Source organism: Bos grunniens, chromosome X (genome assembly GCF_055505025.1).
Source record: "Bos grunniens cultivar Pamir isolate PY7600 chromosome X, Bosgru_T2T1.0, whole genome shotgun sequence".
NCBI lineage: Eukaryota > Metazoa > Chordata > Mammalia > Artiodactyla > Bovidae > Bos > Bos grunniens.
The window spans coordinates 16,853,317-16,880,403 of record NC_141194.1 but is presented as its reverse complement, the minus strand read 5'-3'; the positions used below and the strand labels follow the sequence as shown (position 1 = coordinate 16,880,403).

Genomic DNA, 27,087 nt, shown 5'->3' with positions numbered 1-27,087 from the left:
TTAGTATTTAAGCTGAAATTACAAAGCTAGAAGTTAGTTTATGCATGTAAAGAAAAATAACTATATTACGTTAATTATGCTGCTGTTTTTCCACTATGCAGATTTCTCCCATTGAGCCTGAAGTTCTTCTTTGAAATTTTAGCTTGTTTATAAACATTAAATTCTTACACTTCCCAAGAAGTACGTGAGATTTTGTGACCTAGAAAACAGCACCACTTTTGCTAGGCCACTGCATACTCTTGAGAATTGGGCCCATTTAGAGTTTAGACAAGAACCAGAGTTGTATTCACTTATAAAAGGAAATCCTTCAAACAGACTAGGCCAAAGAGCCACCTGCATTCTGACTGGTGGGTGCTTTCCTCCTTTATTCCTGCCTACAGATTTTTAGTAAATGGACCAAAAAAGAAAACCATTTTTTTTTAAGAAGTGAGTCTGGGAGGGAAGAGGAACAAGAGAGAGGTGGGGAGCAGGGAGAGGAAGGAAAGAAGAATAGCAGAGGAGCAAAGAGGAATGGGAGGCAAGAAAAGAATAACAGACCTCTTCCTAAGGAGTTTATTTTCAGTACATTATTCTTGTTTTCTTTGTCTTTGCCCCTAGAAGCTAACAAGTGAAAAGTGTTCATTTAATTCTAGAGCTTCTTCACTTGTAGCTGCTCAAGATTTGCCTATTACTGTGACTGGAAACTAATAGAACTCAGTTTTCACTGAAGAATTTGTGACTTTACAGTCATCTAACTTTTCTATGTTCTTTTCTTAGTGCCTCAGCAGTAATTAGTTATTAAAATAATAACTGGTCTGGAGAAGTAAAGTTCTGGATGTTAGGATGTGAAACTGAGGTTACTGATTAGAACATAAACTAAGAATTGAGTGATGGAAGAAACACATAGGTCTAATAAGTAATAAGGGGCATCAGAGAGACTTAAGATAAAAGAAGTATCCCAGTAGGTGATTAAAGGGAGAAAGTAATTCAGAACTCTAAAGGAATGGTATCTTTCTGTGTGTGTGCCATTGTTGCTTGGATATCACATAGGCAGGACTTAGGTAAATCTGGGTTTTTGTTTCCTTTTTACACTTAAACCCCATGCCTGTTCCGTTGAGCCTGTCCACACATTTATTATATTTATCCACTGTACACACCATTCCCTCTACTTAGAATGACTACCCCCACTTCTCTGGCTTCTACATTCAGTTCTTCAGATCTTAAGTCAGTTGTTACCTCCTCTAGAGACCCTTCCTGACCCTCCCGAGTTGTGCCCCGTCACTCACCTATTTATTCTCTGCCTCCCTTATTACTGGGTAAGCTCCTGGCATGTAAAGGCAAGGATCTTACAGGTCTTGTTCATCAGAGTTATCTGCAACTCCTTGTATAATACCCTGGTACATGATAGATATTCAGTTAATATTTGTTGAACAGTGAATAACTTGGAGACAGATATTACTGCTATTTGCATTTTTCATTAATCCACTTAATTGGACAAAGTGAGGGGGGAGATAAATACTGTTCTTACCTCCTCCTTTCCTTGCCACAGTTCTGTGTGAGAGAGTTATACTTACACTACCAGTATTTTATACTGTTGGAATAATGTGAAGGTCACTACCAATCATCTTGTTAAGTTTGTGATAAATAATTTTCCATAATGGAGACATATTGTTAATGCAGCTCTTTAATTTGTATTTCAATTAGGTGGTTCACAGAGACTTGAAACCTAGCAACATTCTTTATGTGGATGAATCTGGCAATCCAGAATCTATTCGCATTTGTGATTTTGGCTTTGCTAAACAACTAAGAGCAGAAAATGGTCTTCTCATGACTCCTTGTTATACGGCAAATTTTGTTGCACCAGAGGTAATTGTGAAAGAGTTTGCTTGCAATATTTCAGTATATTTAAAGACTCATTTGCTTTGTTTTGCCCATCTTCCCTGGTAGCTCAGATGATAAAGAGTCTGCCTGCAATACAGGAGACCTGAGTTTGATCCCTGAGTCGGGAAGATCCCCTGGAGAAGGAGATGGCATCCCACTCCAGTATTCTTGCCTGGAAAATTCTTTCCTGATACTCTTCGAATTTCCTGATTTTTGTCACCATCTTCCTATATTTCTAAAGCTAAAACATCATGGTCTTTTCTTGTCTTTAGCTTTGTAGCCAGTTAGCATCTCTGTTATCCCCTACAACCAGTTTGGGCTTCTTCTGTTCACAGACCTGCCTTCCTAGCCCCTGCTTCCTTCACTAGCCCCAGGTGACTGCCACAGCCTAGGTGCATGGTGTTCCCTTTTGTCATTGTCTGATCAGTCCACAAAGATGTTGCAAAGCTGCTGAAGTCTTCCTCAAGCGCTGCTTTGATCAGGTTTCTTCTTTTCCTAAGAAATTGCAGTTCCCCATTATAGCATCTCTAAAATCCAATGCTTTGTCCTCAAAATTTCTTGCCTTTGGATTATCACTATGTAAAAAAATTATAACTAGAAGCAAGATAATAAAAAACAATAGTTAATCCTAATATAAGGCTTGCATGTCAGGCACGTATGTTAACAGATTTCATCCTCTCAGCTTTAATTTGGGTATAATAATTTGTTCTCATTATAAATATGTGAGGTGAGTATTTTTATTTGCATTTTACAGGAAACAAGGTGCACAGTGAGGGGTGATGCCATTTGCCTGAGGTCAGATCTAGATTTGAGCCCAAGCAACCCAGCTACAAAGTTTGTGCTTTACCATGTGCTAGATTTTTCACAAAAATGATAATAGTTGATAACGTTAGACTAGTTGTATTATAGATTTGGATTCCCCTCTCTGTTTTCCAAACTTTACTTTTTAGACAGAAAAAAAAAATTTATAAGATTATTTGATTCAGTTCTCCCAGTGATACTAGAACTGATGAGGGACAGGTTTTTTCCTTTTTTGTTGACATTTCCACAGCCTCTGACTACACACTGGTGTCCAAGCATGTCCCCCTAATCCAGCCATCTCATTTTTCCTCATGATTATTTCCTACTTCATATAAGCAGTCTGCTTCTTGGAATCACCATGTAGCTTTTATGTCTTGGCACATTGGAATGTTTTTTTTTTTTGCTTCAGATCCTGCCTCTAAATTCACCTTCAGGAAATCTTCTATGATCAAACTGTCCTTAGACCTCTTAACTCTTCGCAAAATCCTCCTCCTGTATTATTTCTCCACATTCAGTGGATCACCAGATCCTTTCCTTTCTGATTCCTAAATATTTTAGACCTTTTTTCCCTTACCCTACCCTGTACATCCAATCTTTACTGCGTCCTTCCCATTTTATCTTTATGTCTTTTCCTCTTTATGTCCTATTTTAGTACAGATCCTCACAGCCTTTCACTTAGTTTGCTACAAATTGCCTCCAATGAGTGGCCTTGTGTCCATTCTCTCTTCTTGCCAGCATTTTCTCTATGCCTTGAGTTATCTTTCTGGTGTACACATCCACTCATTTTATTTTCCTCTTTAATGCTTCAATGACATCTGATTGCCTGCATGGGAAAAAAAACACCTAGATTCCTTAACATGATATTTATAAAAAGCTCTTCAGGGAATTTCCTGGTGGTCCAGTAGTTAGGACTTGGTGTTCTCACTGTTGGGGCCCAGGTTCGATCCCTGGTTGGGGCACTAAGATCCCAGAAGCCACATGGTGTGGCCAAATAAACAATTTAAAAACCTTTAAAAGAAGTCTTCAGTCTCTCTATAGAATCCCCTGTGTGGAAATCTGGCCACACTGAACTTACATGTCACTAAGCAGGCTCAGCTCTCTTGCCCTGCTCTCTCCCACCTCTTGATTTTGCCTCCTGAATTCTTCCTTATCGGCCCAATACAACAGGCTGCCTCCGAGCCTTCCCTCCCTCCCCTGTCAAGAGTGAATTGCTTCTTCATCTTTATACCTATATCCTTGAAACATAGTTTTGTTAGAAAACTTATCATGTTGAATTAACTACATATATGTTTATTTCCTTTGCAAGATTCTGATTTTCTTACAGAAAACAGTTTGTTTTGTATTTGTCACAGTTTATGCCTGATAATAGTGATGATTAAATCTTGAGTATACATATAAAAGTACAATTTTGCCCTATACCATTTATACTGTTATATTTTCTTTGTTTTGTTAATTATTTCTGCATCCCCTTACAAAATATAAATACATTTAAATAAGAAATTTACCTTCAGTTTATTTTTATAGTCCTCTGTGTGCCACAGCAGCATTTGATAAATTAATCTGAATATAAAATTTTAAATTTATATATATTAAGTATTAGTAGAAGTTTCTAGAAATAGTATTACTATATTGCCTTGTTTGTTAATCATGCTCTGTTTTTCTTGTATGCATTGATTTAGGAGACATAATTTAGTTCACAGCCTATCCAAATCTGTATAATAAACAATAGTGTGTTTATACTAATTTTTACTTTTTCTAGGTTTTAAAACGACAAGGCTATGATGCTGCTTGTGACATATGGAGTCTTGGTGTCCTCCTCTACACAATGCTTACTGGGTGAGTGTGTACCGTATGTTGTAAGCATTTATTCATCAATATTTTGGTTACATTATCTAGATTTATCTTTTAATCTCTTATAATACTTTCTTTCCATAGTTTCTCTTGTTGTTTAATAATACAATTCTATGTGTATGTGTGTGTATCACTATTATACCTGTATTATTGTTTTCTGTAATGTACTATTATTAAGTTCTTCAGGTTATGAGTTGATTTTTTTTCATATCTTTTTTGTACTCTGTGTCATAAACATATACTGTTTTAAATATTTTATTCTATAGTATGTCATGTCTTAATTATATTATTGTATATTAAATATAAATTAATATTTCATAACCTATACCTTGACCTGGTACTTTATGAAGCTTCATATTGTTGTTAATTTTTACTTAAGTAGATTTTAATGAGGTGTAACATTAAATGAACTACTTAGAGTACTTTTGGATATTGCAAATAAATATGAAAATTGCCAATGAAAAAAGAAACTTTATTCATTAGCATTTTATTCTGTTATAAATTAGTTACACTCCATTTGCAAATGGCCCTGATGATACACCAGAGGAAATACTGGCTCGAATAGGCAGTGGAAAATTCTCACTCAGTGGTGGCTACTGGAATTCTGTTTCAGACACAGCAAAGGTAAGTATGGCTTCCTATTAAAGCTTTTGAGAAAATAATTTTTCATAATCTCTAGTGAGAAAAAATATCAGTTAGAAACTTGATAAAGCAGTATTGAAATGATGTCACCAGATACCTCAGACTCAAAAATTGACCACTTATGTTGTTTCTTTCCCAGAATAGATTGGTTTGGCCTTACTATCTGTATATTTCATACTACTGCTCAGTAATGAACATGATGAATAATACTTGTGGTCCTCATGATTTGTGTGTTTCCTCTGTGCCTCACACTGCACTTTACCTAAATTATCCCCTTTAATCCTCTTAACAACTCTGTAGAATAGCTAGTAGTGTCACCATTTCACAGTAGGAAACCAAAGCCCGGAATTTTAGTGTGAACTTCTCCACAGTTACACACCAGGCATGAGTAGGTGCTTCAAAAGAAACAGCCAATTCCAAAGTCCTTGTTCCCTAGAGTAACTGTACCATGTTCTATTTTTGGTCCATATTATGAAGAAAGGGGTCTATCTTTTTCACAATAAATAGTAGTTTAGCTTTATAGTGTCTAATTGAAATCCATTTGAAAAGCCTTTCTTGCTAGCAAACCTGCCATCCCCTGAATAGCATTGATTTGCCTTCTAACTCTGCTCTAGTTTCACTTTCAGTTCATTTGAAGAAAATTCTGTTTGAAAGGAAGAGCAAAGTTTTCCATTTCAAAATAAGAAAAACATAGAGGAGATGAGGAAGATACATATTGGTAAAAAGTGCTCACTCCTTTTTCTTAGAGGTGGATGCTTGACTTGAAATAATTGCATTAGTAAATAGGATATGTCAGAAATTTCTATAGATAATTTTGGCATCGATATGAAGCCTCAGTTGACTAGTTTAATATCTGTGTTGATAATATTTAGCATTGTAACTGTATTTTAAATGATATGTTAGCTTTTCCCTTTGTTTAACAATAAAATTTCTTAAACCAGGTAATTCATTTTTCTTGGTACTTTTTACTTTTTTAAAATTCATGTATTGAGCACCTGCAATGTGCTTAATAAGTGAAGGTGGCAGGGATAAAAGATGGGACTCAGATGGAATTCCTGATCTCAGAGAGCTCTCAGTCTAGTTGTAAGATGGCCAGAAATATACAGTTCAGTGTCACATGTGCTTTTACAATGCTCTGCTTACTGTGCTAAAGAAGTTCACAGATGATGTTTGATCAGAAAGATTTCATGGAAGGCTTTCCAGAAGCATTGAAGGGATTTGCCAGGCAGCTTTGGGAAGCAGAAGGATGTAGTCCATCCCAGGCTGAGGGAGCAGCCCACGCATGGTCATGATGGCATGGGAATGGCACAGTACCTCCAGGGTGGTGCACGGAGTTTGATGTGACTAGTACAAGGTACATGTAAGAGGGTCACTGATGAACCGCAATTATGAAAGGTTTTGTCAGTCATGCTCAGGATTTGGAATTTTCTCTAATTGCTGGGGAGCTGCTGAAAAATACTAAGCATTGTACTGATCAGATTTTCCTTTTTCAAGGTCACTGTGGAGTAGTAATTTTTAACCATTGGGATCCACTGCAAACTTTGTCACAATTGGTTGTCAGGCATATCAAGTAATGTTACCATAGAAAGTACCATAGTTTATACATTGCCTGGTTTTTTAATAAGTTAAAGCAAGTCTAGCTTATCTCTATGATTTTTATAATTTGGTTCTCATTCACTTGCATTTTATGATTTTTTTTGAGTGAAAGGCAGGTGAGGATGAGATACAAATAATGCAAAAAAATTGCATCCAATGCACAGCCTATTTTATGAATGCCACATGATTACTAATAAGTTTTGCTAATTTGTCCAGTTAATACTTGTGATTATAATGTAATATGCTGAATACCCACAAAATTGAGAAGTAGAAAAAAATAAAAATAACTCTGTAATCTTTGGAGGGAGCATTTAGAACACTCCAATTAATTCCTGTTATTAGACAGTTATATCCTACTTTTCAGTTTTACCAGTAGTACAAAAAAAATCTTCAGTAGCTGAAAGTTACTTAGAAATAAACCAACGAAAATGTAGAGAAAATCAGAATATCTGAGGGAAAAAAGAGCCAAAATCCTTAAAGATACATAAAATATGGTAAATTCACCCTTTGCAATGCACCAGAATTATTGTTAACTCAGGAGAAAACAAAGACTTAAGTTTTTACTTTTTTTTTTAAACATTGTCATATTGACCAAATTGCTTTGTACCCAAAGGTCTGCTCCTCAGAAAGAATAGTGTCATGGAAGCCAAGGAAGAATACTACACAGTATCAGGTGCTATAGGAAAACAAATAACAGGTTTAAGCTTTTTTTATTCTTTTTCCCACTACAGGACCTGGTGTCAAAGATGCTTCATGTGGACCCTCACCAGAGACTGACCGCTGCCCTTGTGCTCAGACATCCTTGGATTGTCCACTGGGACCAACTGCCGCAATACCAACTCAACAGACAGGATGCACCACATCTGGTCAAGGTGAGCAGCCCACTGGGGCATGCATGCCACATGCCCTCCAGGGGAGACTGTGAGATGCCGTCTCTCTGCCACAGCACCTTGCCCTTTCACTGCCTCTCAACACGCATCCACTTCTCAGGTGAGATTCTCATACAGTGGGTGATTTAGAAAAGAAAAAGCCAAGGCATGCCAAAATACCATCCTGAAGCTAGTTTAGGAATGATTTCTGAGTTTATTAATCAGATAAGCTTTGTGGACTTCCTGACTTTTCTTTGTACTTTTCTTTCTTACACACAACCCAAAGCAGACTCTTTGAGGTTGTCAGCAGTGGTAAAACACAAGTTCCAAACCAGCATTCCTTGCTGACTCTCATGGTAAAGGATTGCAGAGGTAAAAAACAATTGAATAGTCCAGAGAAAAGTAAGGACTGGTTGTTATGAGCCCACCCCTGTCCTCTCTCATCCATAATTTCAACCTCCCTCATTGCCCTCTTCAATTTTAGTTAGATCAGAGAATTTGACTAGTGTGGTTATTTTCATTATGAGCCTAATAAAATCTATATAAATTTGTATGTGAAGAAATTATCTGGGGAAAATTCATTTCATATTCTGTGTATAAATGACTACCCACTGTCATTATTTGTGACCTTTCTTTCCTGTTTTCAGGGTGCCATGGCAGCTACATACTCTGCTTTAAACCGTAATCAGTCACCAGTTTTGGAACCAGTAGGCCGCTCTACTCTTGCTCAGCGGAGAGGTATTAAAAAAATCACCTCTACAGCCCTGTGAAGTGACCTCAGTGAGATATTTGGTACCATGGTGTAAGTTGATAGCACAAGTTCTGGTGACAGGTAGCACATATCTGAGAGGCACCTGCAAGCACACACTGTCCCAGCTGGTACCCATAATGCTGCTGCTCCTGCTGCTGCTCCCGCTTTTGTCTCTTCTCGCTTTAAATGATTGTTAGCAAGTTAGATTTTCCTGGAGCTTCGGATGAAATGAAAATGGAAACATGATGAAGATATATTCACTGAATCAACAAGAATAATAATGAACACATGAATACCACCTAAAAATACACTGAATAAAGTACTCTACACCACATAGCATTATTTTTATAGGAAATATTTCATGTCCCTTAAATATTCTTCGTTAGATATAGGGATGGACAGTTTATGTTAAGCACTTAGCTTAAACAATCCGTTTCTATTAGCACTGTATCCCTTGTGCCATCCAACATTTTGTATGTTTTTGTAAACAGTTCATATACAGTACATTTCTGTACTGCTTTCTTTAACGTATACATGCCTTGTTTAACTTGGAATCTATTATTAATCAATTGACTATTAAATCTGGTTAAATAGTTCACCTGGATTAACAGTATTGTTGGACAGCCCTCAAAATGGCCAGATTGTAGAACAGCCTTTGAATGTAATACTTCCAAAATGTACATATCTTTCCCCATGTCTGTTTCACTGGTTCATTTGTTTGTTTGTTTGTTTGTTTGTTTGTTTCTTAAAGTCAGGTGCTCTGTCAGGCTAACCTAGAGAGCTTTTGTGATAGAGAAAGTTACTGTGTGTGTGTGTGTGTGTGTGTGTGTGTGGTATGACAGACATCAAGAGTACACCTATGAAGTTAGTCCATATACTTTGCAAATCCTTAGGGTCTTTTTTCCTTAATTAAGGAAGTAGTTCTTACATTTTTTATCTTAAATCGTCTCCATACTTAGAATTTGGCATACATTTGGGATTTTTCCCAATATACATCAAAGACCTTTAAAAGGCATGGTGAAGAGATGGCAAAGGAAAATTTAGCAACAGGTCATTGAAATCCTATTAGATCTTTTGTGTCTAAATAGATCAAATTGCAGAATTTAGCATATGAATAACAGGATACTGTTCTTATATACCTGCAGGAAAAGTATGCTTTTTTGGGGGGGGGAAGAAAAAGATAAATCATAATGAATTATATCCCATTAAGATGCTCTACAGTAAACACTAATTTGAATGTAATAAAGGCCATGGGCCTCTCTATGAAATTTGGACTTAAACTTTCTTATTCTAGGGAATAAAACATTCTGGATCAAATATTATCTGTTCTAACCTTAAATCATAGCTGAAGTAGACTAAGTGAATGTTTAGCATTGAGTGTTTTCTGAATTCCTCCTAATGATTTATAGCCATATAATGCTTTCTTTTCTTTTTTAAAAAATTTTTATTGGAGTATAGTTGATTTACAATATTGTGTTAGTTTCATATAATGCTGTCTTTAATTTCAGAAATGATCAGTTTTCATAATGGGCACTGTATCTGCTTATTCATTATCTACATCAAATTTGGTAGTTTCCACAATTTCATTAAAGAAATGTCTGCATCCATTATTACCTGTATCTTTGCCAAGCTACCTAGCATACATCAGTATGTAATACAAAAAACATACGAGCAAGGAAAAGGTGTTTTAACTTATCTCGTCGAGAATGTGCCCGAACAGATCTTTCCTAGTCATGTACTAAGCCATTTACATCAGAAATCTCTTTTCCTGCCAGAAGCTTTAAATCTTCCCCCTGAGAGTACAAAGCCAAGAAAGTATGGTTTATCTAAATGTCTTGGAAGCCACTTGTTATTCCTTAACTTCTCCTCTGTGTAATTCAAGAGAAAGAGAAAAGTGATCATGCCATTTGCCCAGATGACACAAAATGATTATTGCCTAGAAATCAAATATAAATTTATCTTCTAAATAAAAAAATACATAAGAGGAAGGATTTCAGAAAATCTAGATGGACAAAGTTTTAAAATATTCTTGAGTATATGGATGCTAACAATTAACACCTGCTTTCCATTGCCTGGAAATAAAGGTTTTTTTTTTTTTTTTTTCCTCTTCTATTAAGTGTTTCAAACCAGAAAAGTGAAGTCGCTCAGTCATGTCCGACTCTTTGTGACCCCATGGACTGTAGCCCACCAGGCTCCTCAGTCCATGGAATTTTCCAGGCAAGAGTACTGGAGTGGGTTGCCATTTCCAGTCATCCCAAATTCTTGTCACTTATGTAATTCTAGGCAGAAAATGGATCTTTTCAGATTTTTGACACTGATGCTATTTCATAAGTGCTTAGGTGTATTGTTAATCATAGTCTTTTAAAACCAGAAGTAAATGTGTAAATCCTTATAAATTGTCTAGTCCAACTTTCTCATATTGCATGTAAAGAACCTGAGACCCAGAGCAAAGACTAGAATCCTTAACTTCCCATTCAGTTTCTTTCCCTCATAACACCGTGCTGCCTTCCCCTCATATTATCACATGACCATGTGCTGAGTTGTTCAAAAACTATAGTTCTTGGAGCAGTCCTCTGCTGGTACATGAATGCCTTCTTTGCCTTCTCTGCCTAGAAGAGCTGCCAGTTTTATTGGAGATAACTGGTTATATGTTCACAAAACTGAAGGCCTTCTGCCTAAAAAGCAGTTCATACTTTATTTCATCTGTGATTCTGGTGTTCCTATTGCCTTTGACTTAGAGCAGACAAACTTGGCCAACAATGTGCTCTAAATGTAGTGCCTCTGCTGGGATAACCTTTCCATTAATTTCTTCAAGTCCAGTTTCTCTTGGGCCCTACAATTGGAGTGAGGCCCTTTCCCATTAGTGCTGCTGGTTACTTCCCAGGAGGTTTTAGTTCAGTCTGAAGGATATTTCAGTATGAAAGAAGGAACTAAACTAACAGGCCACTTTCACAAACCTCCTCTTAGCTTATAATCCAAAATAATCCAGAATGGTAGGTTGAATTTAACATTACCAAGCACATACTGGAAAATCTGGATTACACTGTACCATGTGTTTTCTATCTTCCCTTTCAAGCGATGATGCTAAATTAAGGTAAGTTTTTTGTCCTCTGAACTTTTTGTATAAGTAATTTCAGTTCCTAATTCATAGACATGTCTTCTAAGTACAATAGACTCTTCACTTTAGCAGAATTGATATAGATTCATTTATTTGCAAGCAACCCCAAAAGTCCAAAAATATAATAATTTTGACAAGGCACAAAGTTGGGATGCTGTGAGGCTGGAGACTGACATGTGGGAAAAGTCACTTGGTGAGTGTCTGGAGAGGGTGTGGTGTGTATGCAGTAGAGATTCCGCATTTCACACACAGTGGGCTACAAGGAGCTGGTTTGGGTCAACCTTTTCCCAACTATTTTTAAGAAATGGTTACTGTTGGGACAAGAGAACATCATGGGAAGTGGGGCTAGTCTGTTAGCTGTACCTTGTACCCTCAGCTCAGGAAAGGCTTCATGATTGGGCACAATGGGTTGGGTAGGAAAAGCACTAGGGTACATCCAGCCTCAGGTGACAGCAGAAAAGCATTCACGATTTGGGGGCTTAGTACAAATGTGCATCACCACAAAAGCCAGCAGTACACACTTCAACATGGCTGTAATTTTTCTCAACTTCCTGGCCTTTATACATGAGCTGAAAATTTTCAGGTTGCTTGACTATATTTTATAGAGAAAATTCTCTCTTATGGTAGTATCGAGCATTTGAAATTTACAAAGGCATTAGGACAGATATCTCAGGAATGTAAATGGTCAGAAAAGGTCTGCTTTCTGTGATTAACAAATACGATGAGTTCCATAGCTGACCTTGGTGCTTAAACCAGGGGGTTCCAACTAGTGCTAGAGCTCTGTCTTCTGAAAGGTCCACTTCCATGTGACTAACAAACTGGATGTATACTTTGAGCCTTATTTAATTCACAGATAAGTTGACTTAACTCAGCATTTTTATTTCACTTAATGAAAACAGCCCTCTCTTCACCTCCAGATTGCTTACATTTTGCTGGTCTCCCCAAGTGACCATTAGTGGAGACCAATTAATGAAGGAATGAAATTTGCTGGTTTTTTTGTTTTTTTTTTTTAATTTGTTTTCTTGGGACTGTGGTGTTCTGCAGAGCCATGCTTAACCACTTTTTCTAGTGAAGAGTCTACAGAATGATAATAACTAAATATGGATGGCCAAGAAGATTTTGTATCTACAGTGCGCTTTATATATTTTTGACACTGCTGTATTCTGTGTGATCGAATGACCTGTAACTGGTTCCAATGTGACTGAGTGTTCTCAATGAATTCTAGTAGCAAAGTCAACTTAATTTTCTTAAGCCTTGTATTACTATCTGTCTCACATTTACCACTTTGATTCCAGTCTTTTAACTGTTCATAACAGGGCATACCAAGGGTTGGGATGAGAGCCTACTTCCTACCTCTAAAGGCACTTTCCTCATTATTTTGCCATATAACCTTGAAGTGCATGATAAGCTGTTTAAATGTCCATGACTTCTCCCAGAGCAACTAGCAAAGTATATGACATTGAATAGAGATTAGTGGAAAGGAAAATTTTTAGAGACTAAACAGAGGTGTAAACCTCAAGAAAACCTCTTTAGAGCACATACCATTGGAGTACAATGTATGTAAATGTATGTGAGAAGAGAGTTGCTGTAATAGTCCTCTCTAAGTAGATTAGTTCAATATCTAATGGAAGTGAAAATCTTTACTCCTATTATCACTATAGTACTGAGTGAACTGTATACTGAGTTTTTCAAACAAGTACTTAAAGTAGAACTTTAAAATATAAAGCAAGGGCATAAGGACAAAGGTTTTGGTTTGCGTTTCTCTAAGTGTAGTTTACCATCTAAGGCTTTCTTTTTTAATTAAAAAAAAAAAAGCTTCAAGGTATTGCCATTCCTTAGCATCCTTAATAATTATGGGTGATGAGTTTTTAACTCTTAAGATTATATACCTGTATTACGTTTATCTTAACTCTTACCCTAAGCAAAAGGGAAGGTATACACCTAAGGGATGTAATTATTTTGCATTTTTGGCCATGGGTGGGAAAGGGGTGGGTATCTACTTAAACAGTTTTTAAAAAAGAAAAAAGTCACAAATATTTTTATACTCTTATATATGATTTTACTTTATACTAGTTTCTCTCTAGTAAGGCATGCCAGAAGCCCATGACACCATATCATGAGTTTATATGTATTGTACCTTTTATTGGTGGTTAAATCTCATCAGATGCTTGGCACTGCTGCCATGATTATGAAATGCTTGTAAAGGATTAAATATCACTGAGTATTTTAAATTGTTTTACTTAAGAGTCTAATCTGGGAAGTTTTCAAATCATACTATTAATGTATAATCTAAGCTCTTTCAGATGTATCCACGAATAATCCTGGAACAATATTGCTTGTATTCCTGTCACAGAACAGGTTTTGTAATCTTTAAAAGAAATGAAAATTTATATAATAAAGTTTCAAATAAATGCATGTATGTCCTTTTATGAGATTATTTTGCTTAGATTTGTCTGTTAGATGCCAGCAGCACGGCCCTCCTTCCCCAGTTGTGACAACCAAAAGTATCTCCAGACACTGTCAACCATTCCTGGTAGAGAACCACTGTTTGACAATTGTACTTTATTTCTCTGTCACTTAGGAATGTCCACTTCCTTAGAAAATGTTGAAATGCTAACATTTTCAGAAAAGTGATTTAAAATAAGCTTACTTAAAAGTGAAGCTCTTCCTCCTACATAGTCAGCTGTATTAGTTTGCTGAAGCTACCAATAAAGTACCACAGACTGGGTGGCTTAAAAACAAATTTATTTTCTTACCATTCTGGAGGCTACCAATCTGAGACCAGGGTGTTAGCAGTATTGGTTTCCTTTGAGGTCTCTCCCCTGGGCTTGTAGATAGCTACCTTCCTGCTCATGCGGTGTTCCTTTCTGTGCTGTGTCCTAATCTCTGTTTATAAAGACACCTAGTCATATTGGATCAGGGCCTACCTTAATGATTGCATTTCAATTTAATTACGTCTTTAAAGACCCTGTCTCCAAAGTCACATCCTGAGGTATTGGGGGTTATTCTCCAAAGTCACATCCTGAGGTATTGGGGGTTATGAGTTAAATATGCAAATTTTCAGTTCAGTTCAGTTGCTCAGTCGTGTACGACTCTTTGCGACCCCATGAATTGCAGCACGCCAGGCAGCCTCCCTATCCATCACCAACTCCCGGAGTTCACCTGAACTCATGTCCATCGAGTCGGTGATGCATCTCATCCTCTGTCGTCCCCTTCTCCTCCTGCCCCCAATCCCTCCCAGCATCAGAGTCTTTTCCAGATTTTGGGAGGATACAATTAAGCCCCTAATGCTGAGTTTGTCTTCTTCCCTCCCTTCCTGTGTGTACTGAGCAACTACTGTGTGCCAGACATTCTGCTAAACGCTGGTAATAGTAAGCAACTGATTTGGTCTCCGCCAAATTAGGTTTACAGTGAGGTAGGAAACACTTACAAAGTAATAACAAGTGTCACGTAAATATTACTCTTTGGGACAAGTAATAAAACTGAACTGTGAGATTAATGAACCCGCAGCTCAAACCTGAAGACGTCAGTTTGCCACAAAGCAGTAGAAGTCCGGGAGTTGGTGATGGACAGGGAGGCCTGGCGCGCTGCAGTCCATGGGGTCGCAGAGTCGGGCACGACTGAGCGACTGAACTGAACTGAGTAGAAGTCTGGCGCCAGGCAGCAGGGGGCGCTACCTGAGTACGCCTGTACCGCGGGGCCTGGGCCCCCCCCACTGCCTCCAAGACTCCGTCTGCTCCCAGGCTCACGGCCCTGCCCCCGGGCTCACGGCCCCGCCCCTACTCGCGGGCTCGCGGCCCCGCCCCCGGGCTCATGGCCCCGCCCCTGCTCTCGTGCACACGTGCCCCGCTCTCGGGCTCACGGCCCCGCCCCTACTCGCGGGCTCGCGGCCCCGCCCCCGGGCTCATGGCCCCGCCCCTGCTCTCGTGCACACGTGCCCCGCTCTCGGGCTCACGTGCCCCGCTCTCGGGCTCACGTGCCCCGCCCCCGGCCTCCCGCGGGGCTCCACCAACGGCCGTTAACGGTCTGAGAGCGCGTCTGCCTATCTAACAATAGGAGTCATCCAGCCACGCATGCGCCGTAGGTAGAAGGGGGCGTGGCCTGCTGACGTTGGGAGGTGGAGATAACGGACGCAAGCAGGCGCGACGCCATTTGCTGCGGCCGAGCGTCGGGGAAGGCGGATCTCGGAAGACGTCCGTCGCCCGACTCCCGCAGACGCGACCTGGTCTCTCGCAGCCAGTTCGTGTCACCCTATCTCACGCGTCTCCCTTCAGAGGAGTCGCCGCCACCACTCGGAGAGAAGTCGGGGACGCCTCAAGTGCGTCGTCACCGCCATGCCTAAGAATAAAGGTAATGCCGCTTGTACCTCAGGACCACGACTCCCCTCTGCCCGGTCTCCCTTACTCTGTCCGCGGCCTCCGCATGGCCTAGGCCGCAATAACTTTCCTCTCCGGCCTGCCTTCACACAGCTAGACTATCCGGACGCGATTCTGGTCTCGGGGGAGGAGCTGAGAAGTTACTTCAGGCTTCCAGTTTGGTCACATTGGGGTGGAGCCGACGCCATTTTTGAAGGGCCTCCTGTGGGAGAACGTGTGCTTCTGCTCGTAATTCGCGCCAGACAGACCCCGGCGCTATAGGGACCTGTGGGTAGACCTCCGTGCGGCCTGGGCTTCCCGCATGGGCGCCTGTGGCCTTACCGGCAGTTGTTAACTTTCACAGGGTGATGGCTGCTTTAAGTGGCCATCAGTACTCCCGCGTGGGATTCTGTATGGGCAGTTGCTTGATAGCTTCTTTTTATTAATAAATAGTACACATTATATGGAAATACCAGTTTATCCGTTTACCTACTGAAGGACATCTTGGTGGTTTTCAAGTTCAGGCAGCTAGGACCTTGCTTTTTTACTGGCTTGATGTATTCTACAGATCCAGTGTAAACTCTCAGAGTTGCCACAACTTTGTCTCCCTCTACTACTGCAAAAATCAGTGTGTTCCATTACAGTAGTGAGAACTCTGCCGGGCCCACCTCCGGCCCATTTATCTTTTTGCACACAGATCTTTCATTTGGGAGAGCAGGTACAGAGAGACCTTATTTTATAAAATTAGTCATGAATGTTTTATAAGCCTTAGTTTCTTTTTCTACTGTTTTTCAGATAATGTCTTTTTCTTTAAAAACTATTAGGTAAAGGAGGTAAAAACAGACGCAGAGGCAAGAATGAGAATGAATCTGAAAAGAGAGAGCTGGTGTTCAAAGAAGATGGGCAAGGTAAGAATTTAATAAGTTAGGTTTCTTTCAGTAATAGTTCTCTTTTGTAAATAAAGATATTCAATTTCTAAACATAAAAGATACTGTTCATAATCTGGAGCAAAAAATGCAGTGTCCCTTCTTGCTCTTCTCGCTTTCTCATCCCCCACACTTCTCCAGAGCATTTCTTTGTAGTTATTTCGTGTATACTCAGCCTTTGTTGAGGGTTGATGGCATTTCTGTAAATACGTATGTTTCACTATTTTATGTGAACACCCTCAGAACTAAGAATGAATTGAACTGTTCAGAGGGAACTAAACTTCAAAAGCTATATTGTTGACAATTCCATGACTTAGTTGGCTTTTTTTTGATAGTGAATGGTGCTACATAGTGTGTTCAATAGACCATGGTTATTAGAGGAATGAATCCAAAGCCTTTCCCTTACTTCTCCAGTTGTACTGGCATTTATCAATAATTTCTAAAATACAGTGAAATGAAACTGAACCATTGACTTGACCTTTTCAAACCAATTAAGACTTTTAAGTAATAACACTAGTTTCCCATGTTTTTATTTTGAGTAATTTCAAACTTTCAGAAAAGTTGGAGTTTAAGTACCATGAATTCCCTTAAACACTTCACATGTGCACGTGTGTGTTTGTATGTGTCTCCATCCATCTTGAACCATTTGGAAGTTGATTGCAGACATCATGGTACTATGGTACTTTTCCCTGACTATGAGTGCTTCATCATGTGTCTCCTAAGAACAAGTCTATTCTCAGATAACTAAGGTTATCAGTTCAGTCGCTCAGTTGTGTCCGACTTTTTGCAACCCCATGAACTGCAGCGTGCCAGGCTTCCCTGTCCATCACCAACTCACTCTCAGGTATTTTAACGTGAATATGTTATCTGTCCAGTATATAATCATATTTAAATTTTTATATTTATCTCAGTAATTTCCAGCAGTTTTTAACAAATAACTTTTTCTAATTGTCTCTTTTATAGAACTTGATGAATTTGTTCATACCATGAATATGTATAAGCCACTGAAAATGAAACACAGTATCTGGCTGAAAGACCTTTTTATTTCTTAGCCTTGGTCATTTTTACCTCCTTTAGCAATTGACTTTATTTTGACTACCATTAGTTCTTTTTCATGTTTCCCCCTCCCTCTTTGGAAGAGAGGCTACCTTTTAATTGACCAGCAATATTGAGGTGGTAAGTGGGTGCTAGATTCACTGCAGTCTGAGTAACACTGCCACTTTGCAATCCCACAGGTGAACCTTTGAAAGTTAGGTTTCATTATATTTACACACTGGTGGATAGCCTCTTCTTAAACACAACTTGAGTAAGCGAAAAGTTCTGGAGTGACCCCATCCCCCACCTCCAATCTTCTGGGCCACAAGAGATGACCCTTGTGCAAGCCAGGGTATAATCTCAGTTTTTCAAATGGCAGCAAAACAGGGTGGCTTCCTCAGTACCATTTTGGAAAGATTTTGATTTAAAAGTTTGGCATTTGCCTGGGAACATCTTTCCAGCTTTACAAAAACCAAAATAATCACAAAGACATGAATAACGTTCAAGCTGCTTTTATTTGCTAGTGTACCAAAAATTGTGTTGTGACCAGTCTCTAAAGGCTAACCTTCCTCTGAGGGAAAGGAGATCCATAACTGGGTGAGGATCCAAAGTGAGCGATTGATGAGGAACATTTTAGTGTATATTTTGGGACAAGCCACTTTGATCTCCAGAAGTAGAGCATACAGTGATGAAGACCATGGTCAGTCTACTTAACTCACAGTGAGTTAGTAGGTAATTAAAATATTTCTGGTAGAGACAGCTTGTCATGGACATGGCATTCCACAGCTTTGATTCTGGCTCTGCTGTATACTAGGTGTTTATCACGCCCTTGTATTTAACTTTACTGCGAATACTTACTCCTAACCAACACACCTATGTGTTCTAATGAACTTATGTGGACTTTAAGTTGCCTTTATCAGAAATTGAGCAATGTCCTATACCCTTTTCTTTTCCCTCATCCAGAGTATGCCCAAGTAATCAAAATGTTGGGAAACGGAAGATTGGAAGCGATGTGTTTCGATGGTGTTAAGAGATTGTGCCACATCAGAGGGAAACTGAGAAAGAAGGTAGCTGTGGAGACTTGTTTTACTTTAATATAAAATTATGGTTAAAGGGGGAGAAATGGCAGTAAGGTTTTTATGGGCCAGGGACCTTTTTTTAGCATCGTTTATGTTGTATTCCTGCCCAAGGTGGTTAACCTGAATCTAATCGTGAGAAAATAATTAACAAGCCCAAATTGAGGGGCACATTGTAAAACAAATCATCTGACTGTGAATATTGGGTTGGCCGTAACAACTTAAGGAAAAACACGAGCCAGCTTTTTGGCCAATCCAATACATGCAATGTTACTGTCATGAAAGAAAAAAAAATGCTGGAAGGTCTATTTCAATGTAAAGAAGATTAAAGAGACTCATTGGTTATGTGCAATAAGTGGTCCTTATTTGGGTTCTGACTTGGGGTTGGGGAAAATAGTTGTAAGGAGTGTTAAGAAATTTGAATATGAACTAATGGTAAATAAGTGTTGTATTAATGTTAAATTTCCTGAATTGAAATCATGAATGGACAGCCTTGGAAAGAAATGATTAATTTCCCATCAGTGTAGCTGATCAGACAGATTTATTTATTCATGAGGTTGGTTAGAAGTCCCTCTAATCTTGACTTTATGATTAAAAAAATAATTGGGTCATTAATGCTTCTGTTACCAAACTAAAGGGATTTTGTTTCCTGTGTGTATTTGAGTACATGGGGGGAAGGTAAAACCACATTTCTAATTTTACTATTCTCGTATGTAATGGGTAACCAACCACTTGGAGTGGTTCAGTATTAGAAATCCCTTAATTGCTAAACTAATCGTTGGTCCTCTGGAATTATTAAACTGTCAAGTAGTTAAATAACATTGTTATTTTTCTAATATCCCAAATAATAGAAACTTTAAAATGGCTCAGCTGCTCATTGTAGTTTTTTTCCCCTAAATGTAGATACTCTACCCATAGTTGAGTGAATAGTATGTATGTGTTGTGGGAAGACTGACTCAACATTGCTCTTGGTTGAATATTTTTATTTTAAATGTAACCTGTTCTGGCTTTTATAGGTCTGGATAAATACCTCAGACATTATATTGGTTGGTCTACGGGACTACCAGGTAAAAATATTATTAAATTTTTCATTGTTTACTTGCTTGAATTTGGTGAGCAACTGATGTTTAGAACATAAGTCATAACCAAATTTGACTAGTTTCCAGACAAGTAGGCTGCTCAGTATTGTGTCAGTAAACATTTCTTAAGGGCCAGTTCTGTCATAGGCATTGTGCTGGGTACCCCAGGGATCATGGTTCCCCAGTGCCAGTCTATGGAGTCTGCATTTTCACTATAGAAGAATCACAGTGTGAATTTTTCATGAAGCTAAATGCTCCTTTTTCTCTTTTGGATATTTAGAAGTTCCCTTTTTGGAATGAAGGATACTATACTGTAGTTTTGTTAGTGTTCTTAGTTGGCAGGATAAAAATGTAATTTTATGTTGGATTGCCTGCCTGCCCCAATTTTTTAAATTTATACATATTGAAATAAAAATATGAAAACCATTACTCTAGGGGATACAACTGAGTGAGTCAGGCTGCCATCTACAAAATGCTTATGGCCTGACAGTGGAGAGAATAAGAGGCACACAAGTAATTACAAGACAAATCATGATAAAAGTGTGTGTGTTCAGTCACTCAGTCATATCCAACTCTTGTGCTCTAAATTTAGATGGGAACTTAGGGAAGAAAATGGTAGTTGCCCTTCAGTGATCTCTACCTGGAGACTCTACCCATTGTGAGTCTGTGAAATCTATTTGGTTTCCACCTATTGGAACTCATCACCATGTATATATTTACATTTTGAGTGATAGTGTTTCTATTTTTATAACTCTGATCATACTCTGATTTTTTAAATGTATGTTCCAGAATAAAGAATTAAAATTACTACTTTAAATCAATGGTTCTCCACTGTGGGTGACTTTCCTCCAGGAGACATTTGGCAGTGTCTGGAGACATGACTGGTTTGTACACATGGGGGTAAAGGGCAGTGCTGTTGGCATCTAATTGATAGAAACCAGGGGTGATGCTGAACATCCTAAAAGACACAGATTTGTCCCTACAGCAAAGAATTATATGGCTGAAAACATAAACAGTGCTGACATTGAGATAGAGTGCTCTAAACTCATTATTTTAAATGTCCACTTTCTTCTTTTGATCTTAAAGAGAACCTCAGAAGTAGAATTAATTCCCTGTTTGACAGATACAGAAGTCAAGGTTCTGAAAGATGTAACATTCATGCATGCGTGCTAGCGTGCTGAGTTGCTTCAGTTGTGCCTGACTGTGACCCCAGGGACTGTAACCCACCAGGATCCTTTGTCCATAAGCTTCTCCAGGCAGGAATACTGGAGTGGGTTGCCATGCCCTCCTCCAGGGATCAAACCTGAGTGTCTTAAATCTCCTGCATTGGCAGGTGGGTCCTTTATCGCTAGTGCCACCTGAGTAGCATTCATATTGATACTCTAAAATGACAGCTAAAATAAATGTTCTGATTCTTAATTTCTCATGATCCTTCTTTTATGCCCCTGCCACGGAGAGGGTGGTACAGGGGCCAGTAGTATCACTAGCTTTCAGTTACTTGTTAGAAATGCAGATTCTTGGACCCCACCCCAGGCCGCCTCAATCAGAATGTGTGTTTTAACCAGAATCTCCTTGGGCTTCTGTGCATAATGCTTTTTGAGAAGTGCTGGTCCTGAATCATACCATTCTTGGGTCACTGTGATCACTTTCCTGCCTTTCTTTGGACCTTCTTTCAGGTCCAAAAATTTTTTTGAACTTGTGACAATTGGCTTCAACCCGTTTTTCTTCCTTAATTAAGTCAGATTCTTTTCAAATGGGAAAGTGTGAATGTTATGAAGCATTCATTTTCAGTGGGACACTTGCATCAGAAATAGCCATGTATTTTACAAATACACTCTCATGGTCTTCATTCCACAACTCCTAATTTATCAGGAGATATAAAAGCTCCACCCAGGTAGCATTACTGGTTAAGAATCTGCTTGCCAAGACATGGGTTAGATCCCTGGATTGGGAAGATGACCTGGAGGAGGAAATGGCAACCGACTCCAGTATTCTTGTCTAGAGAATTCGATGGACAGGGGAGCCTGGTGGGCTACAGTCCATGGGATCACAAAGAGTCAGAAATGACTAAGCATAGACATAAAAAAGCTCCACAAGAGATTCTGATGGATTTGTACCCTAAGAACCACTGATTATGGAAAAGTATAATAATTCCCTTAGGTCATTATCCCTGTCTCAATTTTTGAATTAGTGTTTAATCACCTATAAATTATGGTCCCAGTGAATTTTTATTTTTCAAAAGACTTCTAATCCCAGGGTAACTAAAAAATTGGGTCTGCACAGTTCTGCTTCTTTTGAAGTGAAATCTATATAAATGTCTTCCCTAAGCTTGTTGATCATTATTTGCTTACATATGCAAGATTCTTCAGACTGACTTAAACCGAAGAATGTTTTTCAGAGCGTAGGAGAAAACTTTAAAATTTAAGAAAAGAAGAGTTTAATAGCACAACAGTGAAATTTAATTTTTTATCCAGTTTGAAACTAATTTATGAAATTAATGGATAGTATTTTGGCATAATTATTTTTAAACATTATGTGTCTCTTTTTAAGGATAATAAAGCTGATGTAATCTTAAAATACAATGCAGATGAGGCTAGAAGTCTGAAGGCATATGGCGAGCTTCCAGAACATGGTAATGTCTGAGTTATTAACCTATTAATATGCTGTTAATCCTTGATTTAGATGAAGGAATTTTGATAGAATTTTTTGGATTTTGCATATTTAGTTTTGTCTTTACGTGATTCAGTCCAAGTATGCCTACCTTCACTTCATATTACTAGACACCTTAAGAAGAAAGTAATTGAGATTCTGTTTCTAATAACTATATTTTTGGTGAGGATTTATCGTTTATGAGCCCTGGACTATATTTTGGTTATTGCATATTACCAAGAAAACTGTTATTTTACTTGGGTGTGAAAATCCTGCTGTAATTATTTACTTCACATTTCCAGTCTAGGAAATACTAATATATCTGGGAATAGGACTAGCAGTTCCTGGTTCATTTCTGTTAATTAAGGGATAAGCATGATATAACCAAATTTTTCTGATTGATGTGTATGATAATTTCTGGGTCGTTAACATGTACTACCTTTTTTGAAGTGTAGCTGGAAGTTGTAATAGTTCAGAGTTTGTTTAATTGGAGCCAGCCTCACTAAAAATACCTTTGTGAACAAAAGAAAGCTATTTCTATCTTGACTTAGAGATGTTGTTGTGTAAAATAGTGTTCTATATACTAGGGTTGTTAGGTAGACAGTACAAGGATATTTTTGATAATGAAACAGATTAAATTAAAAGTTTGACTTGTATAGTTCAGTGTTTGATACCCAACTACTGCTTTCAGTGGGCACTTTAATTCATTTTTGTTAACATCTTGGCTATATTATATGACTATATTTGTTATTGTTTCTTAAGCTAAAATCAATGAAACTGATACATTTGGTCCTGGAGATGATGATGAAATCCAGTTTGATGACATCGGAGATGATGATGAAGACATTGATGATGTAAGTTGATGCACCTTGTGTTTCTCAACTTTCGTTTGTGCTAGTCAAATTGTTTGTGCTTATGAGAATTTTATGATCTTTTTCAATATTTCTTCCTGAAAAGATCAGTATTTGCTAGAGTATCTAGAGAAAGAGCTGTTAAGAAATTGTGAGAAATAAGATTTTATCCAAGAAACAGGCCTTTTCTTTTATTAATTGAGATATAGTTGATGTAGAATATTATGTAAGTTAACAAATGTACAATATATGGATTCACAATTTTGAATATAGTGTGTTTATCGGAGAAGGCAATGGCACCCCACTCCAGTACTCTTGCCTGGAAAATCCCATGGATGGAGGAGCCTGGTAGGCTGCAGTCCATGGGGTCGCTAAGAGTCGGACACGACTGAGCAACTTCGCTTTTACTTTTCACTTTCATGCATTGGAGAAGGAAATGGCAACCCACTCCAGTGTTCTTGCCTGGAGAATCCCAGGGATGGGGGAGCCTGGTGGCTGCCGTCTATGGGGTCACACAGAGTCGGACACAACTGAAGTGACTTAGCATAGCATAGCATAGGGTGTTTATAGTTATTATTAATATAAATGGCTATATTCCCTGTGTGGTACAAACATGCCTTCTCTTAATTGAAACTAGTATATTAGAAGAATAATCTTGTTTGAACCAGTTTGGTATGAAGCATTGGAATTACAACATAACATTAAAAGCCCTGTTAAAGGGACTCCCTGGATTGCCAGTGGTTAGGACTCTGTGCTTTCACTGCTGACAGCTTGAGTTTGATCCCTGGTCAGGGAACCAAGATCCCACAAGCTTTGTGGCACAGCTCCCCCGCAAAAAAGCAAAAACTGGTCTTGAGGAACACTGAGTAAGTGATACCTACCACCAAGATTTTATAATTAACATATTTCTAAACTTGGTGTATCATATTTCTATCTATACTTGTATTCATCTGTCAGTCCATCTTACATATTTTGATGTATCTCCAAACCATTTAGAATACACCATGACTTAGAGAAAATTTGAGCACAAAACCTACAGTACTGTAATTTAAAGCATACCCTAAAATAGAAAATTAATAAGGGTTAAGAAATAAATCCATCATTCTATTTTTAATGTTACCTCCGTTTGGAGACCCCTTAGCCAGAGGATTCCTGTGACTAAACTGTTAATGATACTTGGACAGTAGATTTATCGATAATATTCTGTGACAGTAACCTGACATGGAGCTGTTGTATTATAGATCAAGGAGTGATCCCAAGATTCTGACAGATGGGGTAGAAGACCTTTTTTAGGAACTTAAGAACCTAGTCAGAGAACATGCCTGAGTCTGAAGTCACATACACAGAGGTGATAGATAGGGTGAGGATCTAGATAGGGTAAAGCTTTTCTAAGAAGAATACTTTTAAATTTGTGCCAGTGCTTCCTCAGAACTGGGATAATAAAGACAGTAGTTATTAAAGTAATTTGAGTTGGCTTGTACGTTTTGTAAGTATTGTTTTATCACCTGAGAACACTACTTCTTCCCCAAGGTGTTTCTCCAAATGGTTTCTGTGTGTTCTTGCCTTCACCTCTATAACCAGGTTGACTGGTAGGAGAATTTGGTATCACACTTGGCCCTTTCTTGAGGAAGTAACACTCCTTGTGTCTGCTCCCACCCCTGAGATAAATTTCTAGTCACTAGCATGAAAGGACAGACACTAATCTTTATAGATAATATTCTGCATAACGTATAGCATTCTGAAGGAATTTGTAAAGATTCACTGGCAGCAGACCAGAATTGAGAAAATCCTACTGTACAGAATTTCCTCTTCAAACTGAATTTGTTTCCCAGATAGTCTAAAGATAAAGAGGGTGCATGTGCCCCTTACATGAGGTAGACTGTTGGAGTATAAAAATTCTTTTGATTGATCTGATTTTTTTTCTTCCAGATCTAAAGTGAACTCAGCCTCGCACATTCCAGTTTTCTCTGAAGATTGTTCAACAGTTTGGATGTTAACTGTGACTCGTTAAAATAAAAGTTTCATTAGCAGCAAAATTTGCTAAAGCAGAGTGATTTTGTTTCTAAGGTATTTCTTTAAAAACTGGTAATGCTGAATTCACTTAAGTGAAATGTTAGGCCACTTTGTTCTTTTGGTATAATGGAGCTTGGATAAAAGACATCTGCTCTTTCAAAAAAGGAAAAAAATGGATTACTGCCTTTCCTACTTTGACCACTTCCAGTAATAAGTAAATGGATGTTTTGAATAAACCACTTGCCATACACTCATTATAAATTATAATTAAGCCCTAGTTTTGACTTACCTGTTGACTGTACAATGAATTTTTATATATCCAGTTACCTAGTTCCCTTAAGATTTTGGTACAATTTAAGGGAAGCAGAAATCTTCATATGAAGTCAAAAATGATCTGTTTTTCATATTTAAGTGGCATTTGGTTATTTTTATACTAACTTTGATATCATATACTTTTTTTTTCATGATCTTATTTTGCCACTGTCACGAAAAAGGCATTTCCAAAGTGCAGTTTTTAGAACCTGGGTTTTAATAGCAATTTTGAATTTGTAGAGTTAGTAGTTGCAGAAGTCAAACACTAGGTGGCACCCAGTTCTCTTAACATCGGAGACATTGATATACTTATCAACTTTTTTTTTCTAACTTACTGTTCACGGATGATTTCCCAAACAACAAAAGACTGATCACATGCTATGTAGAATATTTTTGCAAAACAAAAAGATTATGTTCAAAAAGTTTTATTTTCAGAAGTCATATGTATGTAAACTGGGATTTTGAGTGCTTTATAAACACTTATGTGTAAATGAAAATTTAATTTCATAACTTCTTGTACAAATTAAGCCTTTTGGAAAGTATCTCTAAGCTGGGAAAAGAGGAAGGCATAACAATGAAATGAAAAGATGGTCTACAGTTTCTGAATGGAAGAGCTGCATACAAGGGAGAAACATAAAAGTCAGTATTGTGCTGTAGAGAATATTAAACCCTTATTTTGTGTTTAGGATGTATTTTATTACGTGTACAGGTGTTTTTGCTTGTATTTTATTGGCAATTTAGATTTACTCTGTGTTACTTAGTTTTCTATTATCACTTCTAGTAAGATGAAATTAAGGGCAGGACCTAGACCTACATAGAAATCATATGAAAGAAGTCCTTGTAGCTTTTAACACTTTTAAGGAAACAGCTTTGAAAAATTTGGCTTTGTGATCGTCGTCATCACAAAGTAATGACGTAAGGAGTAATCTAAACCTCCTAAGATATTTAGGCTTCTGTACATAAAAGTGCTTTGCTAAATGTGTGCCCTATGTAGATCTTTCCTCCACATTATTTTACCAAGAATGTTTTGACCCTGCATCTGTGCTACAGTTCATGGTAGGGGTGGTACAACTCCAACATTGGTTTTTCTACTTCCCTTAACAAATGGTTTGTCTAAAGATTCTTTTCAAATTACAAATATGACACTAATTCTTATGTTTGCAAGTGACTTTTTTCTTGTTGAGGTAGTAACAGTCCCATCTGGTGCTGTTGCACTCTAGAAGATCTGAAATCACGATGATTAAAATAGTTGGGGTAAACTTGTAGTTCATATGCAACACTACTTGGAGGAATTATTTTACTT

The 27,087-nt window shown here is 38.0% G+C and overlaps 2 protein-coding genes across 10 annotated transcripts in view; both read left to right on the top strand.

The window, feature by feature from the left end:
• RPS6KA3 (ribosomal protein S6 kinase A3) overlaps positions 1-13,903 on the top strand; it is a 112,275-nt gene extending 98,372 nt beyond the window's left edge. For all 9 annotated transcript variants that reach the window (XM_086387479.1, XM_086387478.1, XM_086387475.1 and 6 more), the window contains 5 exons: positions 1,684-1,845; positions 4,421-4,497; positions 5,019-5,136; positions 7,482-7,622; positions 8,267-13,903. In XM_086387479.1, the coding sequence (XP_086243605.1) occupies positions 1,684-1,845; positions 4,421-4,497; positions 5,019-5,136; positions 7,482-7,622; positions 8,267-8,389 (621 nt within the window). In that variant the 3' untranslated portion in view covers positions 8,390-13,903. The remainder of the gene's footprint in view (positions 1-1,683; positions 1,846-4,420; positions 4,498-5,018; positions 5,137-7,481; positions 7,623-8,266) is intronic.
• Positions 13,904-15,635: 1,732 nt separating this feature from the next.
• Positions 15,636-25,495, top strand: EIF1AX (eukaryotic translation initiation factor 1A X-linked). Its single transcript, XM_086387471.1, has 7 exons — positions 15,636-15,838; positions 16,668-16,751; positions 18,768-18,871; positions 19,897-19,947; positions 22,510-22,591; positions 23,371-23,462; positions 25,389-25,495. The coding sequence occupies exons 1-7, from the start codon at positions 15,823-15,825 to the stop codon at positions 25,392-25,394; spliced, it is 435 nt and encodes a 144-aa protein (XP_086243597.1). The 5' UTR covers positions 15,636-15,822; the 3' UTR covers positions 25,395-25,495.
• The last annotated feature ends 1,592 nt before the right edge of the window (positions 25,496-27,087 follow it).

Excerpts from the sequence above, each read along its gene's own strand:
- EIF1AX (XM_086387471.1), top strand. Across the intron at positions 16,752-18,767 it reads GTTCAAAGAAGATGGGCAAG|AGTATGCCCAAGTAATCAAA; the intron begins GTAAGAATTTAA and ends TCCCTCATCCAG. Across the intron at positions 19,948-22,509 it reads TTGGTCTACGGGACTACCAG|GATAATAAAGCTGATGTAAT; the intron begins GTAAAAATATTA and ends TCTCTTTTTAAG.